Consider the following 9744-nt stretch of genomic DNA (forward strand, 5'->3'; position numbering starts at 1 on the left):
CAGCATTTCCCCACTGTCCATAGGTTTGTAAATGTGTATTGGACACAACATTACACTGCCTCAGACTTTTTCAAATCCTAAGTGTAACAAGTTACAACCAGGAGAAAAGGAAACCATGGGCCAAAGTTCTGTCTTCAATTATACCCATCCTTTAACTCCAAATCTCTCTCTGCTTTCATAGGCTCAGATTCAAAAATCCCCTTAGCATTACTGTAACACCATTACTATCGTGTCAATCAAGTACTTTCAAAACTGCAGGTAAGTGATGCATTCAAGTTAATATCCACTTATTTTAACTGCAATAATATTGTGTAATTTAAATCAGTTCATATCTATGAATAACTTTATAGGAGGAAAAAAAAGAAAAACATGGAATCATCAGCATGAAATGCTGTGAAACTCTAAAACACCACCAAACAGCCCAATTCTAAACTCCTTACCAAGGCAAAACTTTCACTGAAATGGGGCCCCAAAATTAGTAGCAAAATACTTTTTGTATGACAGTGCCTACGGTATTTCCCTCTGGGTAGATCTGAAAGTTACTCCCATTTTATCAGAATACTTTCCCTACTTTCTGTTGTTGCATAAAGTAAAATGTTATTTTAATCTTCAGGTTTTCGCAACAGATATGCAACTTAGAATTTAAAATACTAGCCACGCCCACTCCAAAATAAATACTATTTTGAGTTTTCAAGATAGGTTTGCAACAATATTCTTTTCACACAGTATTTTCATATAGCAGCTGACTAATCTAGCAAAGCTGCATGGTCTAGTAGCCGGAGCAGGAGAGAAGGCACTCCCAAATTCTAACTCTGGCTCTTAACACAGGGTATGTCTACACAGGAGCTGGAAGTGTAAATTCCAGCTTGATGAGACATTCCTGGTTCCCGCACAAGCACTCAAAAAGCTAGCACAATAAAGCAGAAGTATAGCTGCCACAACAGCGCAAGCTGTGGGAAAGACTAGCTGCCCCAAGTACAATCCTGTCCAAGACCCTGGGTACTTACTTGGGGCAGGTAGGCCTTCCCACCACTGCAGCTACACTTCTATTTTTAGTGAGCTACCCAAAAGGTCAGAGCTAGTGCAATTATGACTCCTCAAGTCGGAATTTACACCTTTCCAGCTCCCATGTAGACATACCCACAGACAGCCTCTATAGCTTTAGGTGAGTCACTTAAGCTGTACTCCTGAGTTTCCCTACCTGTAAGAGGAAGATAATAACCTTATTTCACAAGGGTACTTAGGATTAGTTAATATTTATACAGCACTTCGAAAATTTTAAGTGTCAAGTATTATTCAGTAACAGTATTATTCAGTAACTGCTGTTATAACATTAAGCCACAGCACTGTGTGAATTAGTAGTTATAGGTGCACGCTTCTGGGGCATTCAACCATCTGACAAATACACCGCAGCTCTACTACAGTACAACCCTGATTTTATGAACACCAATATTACAATCAGTTATTCAACAAAACGGGGGGGGGGGGGGGAAAATCACATAACAAAAGGATGCCGATGAAGAAAAAGTCACATCCTTTCACTTTCTGAAGCCTTCATTGCATTGGAAAACCTTTTGCAGAGGTTTCAGAGTAACAGCCGTGTTAGTCTGTATTCGCAAGAAGAAAAGGAGTACTTGTGGCACCTTAGAGACTAACCAATTTATTTGAGCATGAGCTTTCGCGAGCTACAGCATCCGATGAAGTGAGCTGTAGCTCACGAAAGCTTATGCTCAAATAAATTGGTTAGTCTCTAAGGTGCCACAAGTCCTCCTTTCCTTTTGCAGAGGTTTGACGGACAAGAAATAAGCAATGCAGTGCACCATACTGCAACTTATGCACCGTACCCACAGTTATTTTGTGAAGTCATAATTTTATGAACTTTTGACATGATGAACACCTTAATCCCCAGTTAGTTGATAAAACAGTGGTTCTTCCACATTGCAACCGCTGTTGGGGCTAATTGTTGGTGTAATCTGCCCTCTTACTATTTCATTTTAATTAAACCCAATTTTGTAGATGCTTATACAATGTGTTCTTCCACAACGAGGCTGTGTGGACAGGTATATATTGGTTTAAAACTAGTTATAACAGTTTCCCCACCTTTAGAGGGGGAAAGCTAAACTGCTATCAATCAAGTTTAAAACTGATTTAAGAAAACCCACAAAAGGCACGCTGGGGTTTAACTAAATCAATTTAAAATCGCATCTTTAGTTAAACTGGTGTGACTGTGCACACTGGCCACGTCTATGCAACGTAGCAGCTAGCAAAGGGAGAACACACAAACAGAAAAATAGTAGCAAGAAGTTAGAACCCTTAACAACTTTTTCCCCGACCCCACCCCCAAGCACCCCATCTTTAAAGTTCCCTTTTTCCCTGACCTCACCCCCAAGCACCCCATCTTTAAAGTTCCTGAAGCAACTTTTTGTGGCCCAACAGCAGGAGCTAGAGGGCAATTTGCAACTGTTCTTTTTTCTACTCCCCCTTACCCCAGCTGTCTCTCGTCATCCCTGCACCCCAAAAGCTACTTTTATTATCCTTTGCCTCGACCCCTAGCTTTCCCCAGTCTTACAAAACAGATGTAGGGATGTCCAGAAGTGTTTTTCCAGTTATGAAGTCCCAGCTGTGGAATCTGTCAGGAAAGTGTACATATCTGTCACATCCAAAAGGACCAATTACCTTGTGGCTCTGGCCATTCAACATCCCCAGCCAATATATAAAGTGAACAAATAATTAGTGTGTTTCTGGACACATTTTGCTTGAAAGTAATACAGCACTTCCAAGTCAGAAAGGAAAATCAACCATGCACCTTGACTCTCTAAGCACAATAGTACCCCCATTTTCTGTTGAATGCAACTGCATTTCTGATGGCCTCTGGTACAAATGAGGAGTTGTACTCTACCTGCATTCTTTAGATGAAACTCCCAGTGAAATCACACACCGATCTACAGTGCACAATAACAACTGTGTTTCTTTGAACTGTTTTTAGCTGTATGTTTTCTCAGCCTTAACACCTTCCATGAGAAATTCTGCACCTGCAGAAGTAAAAGATCTTGCATGTTTAATAGCTCTAAGGCCAAAGACACAAGGAGAAATTGTGAGAGGTAATTTTCTTGCTCTATATTATGAGAAGTGCTATGCAATGAGTAGACTTCTCAAAATAAATTAAGAATTAATTCAACATTCTCTCCTGTGTAGTTGCAGGTCATTTTCAAGTGATGCTGTGTAATAAGACATGAATCTAACGTGAAGCTTAAAAAATAAAATGTTGTTCTCATTAGAACTATTTCTACACACTACAAATTCTGGACCTTCTTTCATTTCATTTCTGCTTTGAGAGAGAGCGGACAGCTTACCCTACTCTCAGTCTACACTGTTGACTACATTTTAATGAGAAGCAAAACTAAAAAACGATGCATACCTAATTTATAAGCCACACACACACAGATGGGTATTTTTCACTTTAACATTGTAAAACATTAATATACAATGTTTACAACAAGTGCTAATAACCAGGAGCGCAGAGTTTTTAAAAAACACCCAATTTGCTGCATTTGTCACAAAATTGCTTTGAACTTTATGATAAGAAGATATAAGACATTCATATTCTACAGTTAATACAAATCTACGGTTTGTTTAAAATTAAAACCTTAATTTATTAACTAATATGGTCTGAATGTGCATCAACTGTCTACGCAGATAAGAGCTAAAGCAGCTGAGAAAGTGGTTCAATACGGCAAGCTGCAGTGATGAAATTCATGCTAGGACATTGACCTAATACATTCCCACTGTTCTGAAGTACTGGCGTAATGTGTCTCATAGATTTATGCACTATGTACAGATTCATGTTGAGTAATTTTAAAGCATCCAGAACTAACAGATGAAGTCATACTTCAAACCGATGCCTAAATTAAACTTTTTAAAGGATGGACAATTAAAGTCGTTATCCTTTGTCTGCAGAAAAACGTTAGAGTGCTCTTAAAATATCAGAATGACAAACTTTATAGTTAAGTCTAAATATTTTCTTCCTTATGCATTTAGCAACAGCCCTTTTGTATCACATGTAGGGTACTGAAGCATCTACGAAGGCAGACTGGTAGAACAGATATACACTTAAACTGCACTGAAACTCAGATGAAGATTCCCACATAACCTGCCTCTCCCCAAATTTTCCTTTACCAAGTCAACATCTGTCACAATTTGGCTGGAATATCTGTGCTTAATTAGTTTTAGGCTGTAACTGGCAATACACATACTATCTAATGACCATGTTAAGTATACTTCCAAATGTATCTTTTTGTTTCCCATAACATATCAGTCAAGTATGCTCTCAGATGTATGTAATCTCTTCTTTGGTCACAAGAACCTCTCCTCCTCTTTCTCTCGCTCTCTCTCTCTCTCTATAAAAACTCATCTCTCTTAGTAACAAGGAACTGTTCATAGCCCTAAAAAGAAAAAAAAGCTTTAAAACTAATATGTATTCATAACTTTGGGAAAATATGCTAGAATGTTGCATACAATTGTTACCCACAAACTTTTGTGAACTCATGGTTTTTACTTCTTTGCTACTGGAGTTTAAGCAAATAATCACAACTAAGCACGATTCCAACTACTTTCTGATTTTAAAAAAATAATTGAAAAATCAAATGATACATACAAATTCCACAGGGCAACACAAAGTACAAGAGTAAGACATCTTTAAAGGTCTTCGCCATCAAATATTTACAGACAAGAAGAATACAAGACAGGTTAATATCTCCTCACCTGAAAATTCCTGTTGCTAAACATGCAAGAGTCCCTCCAAAGAAAAATGTCTCCTTTCAAGGAAGTGTCCAACTGCAACATTTCATTATTATTTGTTTTGTCTCCCTCATTCACAGTCTATATAAAAACCATCAATTCATGCCTCATGCAGCTTTATCCTTATATTTAAACTTTAAAATTACAAACCTTGACTTTTTCATGTTCGGAGCAAGAACTTTACTTAGTAGCAAAACTATTTTGTCTTTGTATATTGAAATCATAATACTTTAAACTTTTGCTAAAACTTTATAGGAAAAAATAAAATTAAGTCCCCAATCCTGGAAACAGTTATGCATCTGCTTAACTTCAAGCAAATGGGTATTTCCATTTAAGTGATTTAAACAGGTAGTTCTACTGAAGTCAATTGGATTACTCACCCGCTTAAAGTTACACGTGCTGTTTACAGAATCAGGGATCTCAAGGAATGGAAGCTTAAAACATAAGCTTCTTTATAAAAGTGTTTATGACCAGTTTATCTCAAACTTTGAAAAATATCCTTTGATCTTGGGAACTGAAATACAATTCGGACAATATGAATAGTGTTTGGCGGTAGTAATATGGAGTATGTTACATGTTTCAGACATTTCTAGTATGTTTACATAGTGTATACCAGCCATAAAACAGAAGATAACATATAGTTGAGGAAGCTTGCTCATACTTTTATAAAAAGAAAAAAGTGACAGGTGAGCTGTCTTCAGAAGTCCCATTCAATTCAATCTACAGTAACACCAAATGTTAGTCAGAAAATAGAAGTAGTGTAATTAGGATTCAGAACTAAGCCCCATTAGCTAATTTAAAAAAAAAAAAACCAACCACAAGTGCATTTGGACAAAAGGCTTTTGCATGTCCCATAGTCTCTATAGAAACATCTTGATATATACAATCTAGTCTCAAAACTGAAAGAAGAGGTGATTAGTTGTGATTCAGGAACGTCTTATAAATGCTCTTTTCAGAAAACTTCACAAGTGAACGCTACATTTTCTTTACTCTTTGAAATATGTTATTTAAAAGATGAACTGTCAACAAGTTAATCTGAGGAGGTAACCCCAGACTTGTTTATAGCCTCATCTTTCCCCATTCAAGACTACTGTAGATTGGACTCGATTTTCTAAAGTTCTGCATTTAAATTCAGAGTCAACTGGGAACCTGGATATCATTAAACACAGAGAAATGTCCAAAAGTGAACAATCCACAGTAAGTCCTCTCTTTACATTTTGTGCAGCATTTTAAAAATTAATTCTGAGTGATTCAACTCTAGACATCACTGACTTTGTGGACTTACTAGTTTATGAAGAGATTCAATGTTTTGGGAGGAAAGGGACATCTCTTGTTTACAAGGGCACAAATAGTTTTTAATGTACAGCAATAGATAGCCCTGACTAAAATTAGAAAATGATGGCTCTGGAGAAAATTGGTCAGACCTCTTGTATTAAATGACAGTTCTGATCACTACAGATGGCTTGAAAAAGTGGGTGGCCTAATAAAAAAGACCCTGAGGTGATGTTCTGTTAATCTTGGCCACTGCTACATTTTCTAAACTACCTAGGAAATTGCAACTATTAAACCTCAGTTTGCTAAGTGCTGAGGTGAAGTATCCAAGTAGATAAGAAGCAGCAGTGGCTGTGTCTTATGTCTCTTGTATGCAATTGGGAGTCCCTGTCTGCAATGGTACAAAGGCAGAACTAAAGCAGCATGCACTAAGAAAGCAGATGAGCAAATCCCAGACCCTTTTTCATGGCTGTTGGGGGGGAGGGGATTTTTAAAATTATTATACTGTTACTTCAAAGTACTGCTTAGAGTACTGCAAAGAGAGAAAACAACTGTCTTCATGCAGGGTTGTAAGAACACAAAGCCAAGCATTTGTTTAGTGCACTGAATGGAGTGAAGATTATAAAATGTAACTGGGAAAGCCCCCTGCAAGCCCTAATGCTGAAATGGGAAAGCAAAGATTGGGAGGGAAAATAAGGACAGTCAAAACAAAAGTGGATCAATGCAAAGTGAGAACTGAGATTTTAAAAAACACACCCAGTGGGGGAATGGGGAGATTCTGAGTGAAAGCACCCAATGATTGAAGATGGAATTGTGCCTGATGGACTGACTTCATGCTCAGGGACAGGAACAAACGCTGGCTGCAGTTAAGGCTGGATGTTTCTTCAGGGTTTACTCTCCTTAGATCTGCTCAGAACAGGCTGTTTTCTTAAGTGTTACATTTCACAAGTCAAGCAAGTTTTTCCTTTTCAACTTTCAAATGGGGGGGGGGGCGGGAGAAAGCTTCTCTCCTTTCCCCCCACCCCCACTCCAACGCTGCCAAAAGTTTGATTCCGCCTGTGATTGACACCCGACACCAGCTCCTCCAAACCCCAGAGAAATCACTGGCTGAGGCCGCAAAGCATTGGGGAAAAGAACAAACTTTTGTCTTGCTACTTAAAATACACATGCTTACTGAAGCCACCTCTTAGTTGATCCTTGGGGAGGGGGGAACAGCTTTTCAGAGGGAGCTACAGCCAGGTTACTCACTAGCCAGCAAGGAAAGGAGACCCCCACAGGGTCCACCTAATACCTATCCCCCCAAAAGGGGACACACAATCCTCGTGCCCCGCTCCAAAGCAAGGATCGCCCTCCACATGCGCCTCGCCTCTCCTCCCCCCTGCGTGCGTGGGACCCTCGGTTTCCCTCCCCGTCCCTATCTCCTTTTGGGAAGGGAAACAAACTCCTCACAAAACACAGCAACTTGCCACGCACCCTCCCCGCTCCCCCCCCCAGCACTCCCCCCCAAGATCCCCGTTCCCACACCCCTTCCTCCCCTTGTCCCAGGCGCCCTGCGCCTCCAGCCTGCTGCACGCTGCCCCCCTTCCCAGCCCCCTCCGTGCCGGATCCCCAGCCCCCAGCGCCCCGGTCCCAGGCGCTCCGCAGCTCCCACCTCTCCAGCCCCCCGGCCCCATGCCCGCAGCGGCAGCAGCCCCGGGGAGCTGGGAAGTTTCTCAGTCAACAACAAAAGGCAGCGGCTCCCCGCGGGGCCCGGCGCCGGGAGCGCCCCCCACTCACCCCGCAGCGAGCCCAAGTGGCACTGAAGCACCGCGGCGGCCAGCAGGAGCAGCCGCAGCGGCAGCGGGGCTGCCGCCGCCGCCGTCTCCATGTTGTGCGCCGCAGCAGCAGCCGCCGGAGCCCGCGGAGTGTCTCAGGCAGGCTCCATGCTCCGGGCGCTGCGCTCGGCTGGGAGCGGGAGGGAGGCGCTCGCCAGAGCCAGGATCCTCCTCCTCCTCCGTGCGCTCGCTCGCTCGCTGCTCTCTGCCCGGCCGCCGCCGAGGGAGGGGGCTGGGATCCTCCCTCCGCCGAGCCCGAGGAGGAGCCGGGCGCCAGCTCAGGGACCGCCCCGCCCGGTGCGGGGCAGCAGCCCGCGCCCCTTCCAGCCCGCCTGCTGCCGTGTGCCCCCGCCGGGAGAGGGCCAGCACCATTGTATCCCCTAGGCCCCACTGCTGAGGCGCCCCGCGCGCAACAGCGCACCCCGCGTGGGGGGTCACGGGCCCCACTGCATAAGCAGCCCATGCACAACGGTGCACCCCACGTGGCCATCAGATGGGCACGGACAGCCATGCACCCCACCTGGGCCTCCTGTGACCATCGGTGCACGGGTACCCCATGGGCAACAGTGCCCGCCTCACGGATATCCCACTGGCATCCGCGCACATCGCCCAAGAACCGGTGTCCACGGAGTCAGGGATCACTGTCTCTTACCAGCATCTAGGCACTCCTGCAGGTGGTTACAGCAATTGGTCCTGACTTTTTGCCTGGAGCCTTCCCTGGAGGCCTTTTATGCCTGCATTGATTTTTCTTTCTGACATTTTCTTCTTCCTTTTTCTTGCTCCTTATTTTTCTTTAAAAGCCAACAACTTCTTTAAAAGTGCTGCTCCAGTAAAACTTTTTGCGAATACAGACTAACACGGCTGCTACTCTGAAACCTCTAGTAAAACTGATGTTTCTCCAGTCCTATTGGCTCATTCCTTCCTACCCCTGCAAGGGGTCCTCTGCATGGTTCAGTGCTACACATACAATGTAATAACAGGTCACTTCCATAACACTGTTAACATTAAACAACTCTAATAAAACTCTTCTGCATCCAAGTTTGTGGTTTATTTAAAAAAAAAATCATATACCAGCAGCTGCTCAGTTTTGTCAGCCCATTTACACAGCAGAGTTTCCTCAGGACTGTATAACACAGTAGTTAGCATTACCCTGACAATGTTAGAGCACGGTTTAACTTTACCAGTAGAAGAGGGACTGTTGGGATGGTGCCAGATTGGTGCGGCCATACTGAATGAGTGGTGAGAACATGGCTTGACATGACTGAACTGCAAAAGAGGATTCTGGGAGCAAAATCCTTCTCTTAGCATCAGACAGATGGCAGAGGTGAAACTGACTGGCTCCATGCTGTGTGTACGATCAATACTGATCTTTGAGTCAGCAAATATGTCCACTTGAAAGCAAACATGTGCAGAACATCCTGAGTGGAGCATGGGCTGATGGGGGCATCTCAACCCTGTTGAAGGACATCACGCAAGGGGCTGAAGTGAATGATTGATAAGGGAGTGAATGTGGAGTAATGTTCAGTTGGCACCACTCTGCTGTCTCCTCCTAAAGTATTAATTAGGTAAAAATTAGTAGCCACTCGCCCACTGGGCATGCTTTTAAGAGATGTGACTCCTTTGAGGGAAAAAAAGAGTATAAAAACCAAGCAAATTAAATTGCTGTTGGGGGAATTCTTTAATTGATGCTTGAAGATGCTGCTAGACAGAGTAGCCAAAACTCTGCTCTGTGGGTTCAAGTAGGACTGTGAGCCAGAGGGGTTTCCAGGCAGCCAAGGTCTTGCCTTGAGGGAATCTGAGACAGACCACAGGGCTGAGGAAACCAGACCTGGAGAGAAGAAATCATCCATAGGATTTGGTA

General features: G+C 43.0%; 1 protein-coding gene across 2 annotated transcripts in view; it reads right to left on the reverse strand.

The window, feature by feature from the left end:
• Positions 1–8103, reverse strand: part of LRP5 (LDL receptor related protein 5) — a 252541-nt gene extending 244438 nt beyond the window's left edge. Inside the window, exon 1 of one of the 2 annotated variants that reach the window (XM_074954716.1) lies at positions 7846–8103. Coding sequence is in view for 1 of the 2 variants with exons in the window: in XM_074954714.1 (XP_074810815.1) it covers positions 7846–7936 (91 nt within the window). In the remaining variant the exon portion in view is untranslated. The remainder of the gene's footprint in view (positions 1–7845) is intronic. The other variant, XM_074954714.1, reaches the window with a different exon arrangement.
• Positions 8104–9744: the final 1641 nt, after the last annotated feature.

The sequence above is a fragment of the Natator depressus genome, chromosome 6, assembly GCF_965152275.1.
Source record: "Natator depressus isolate rNatDep1 chromosome 6, rNatDep2.hap1, whole genome shotgun sequence".
Lineage (NCBI taxonomy): Eukaryota > Metazoa > Chordata > Testudines > Cheloniidae > Natator > Natator depressus.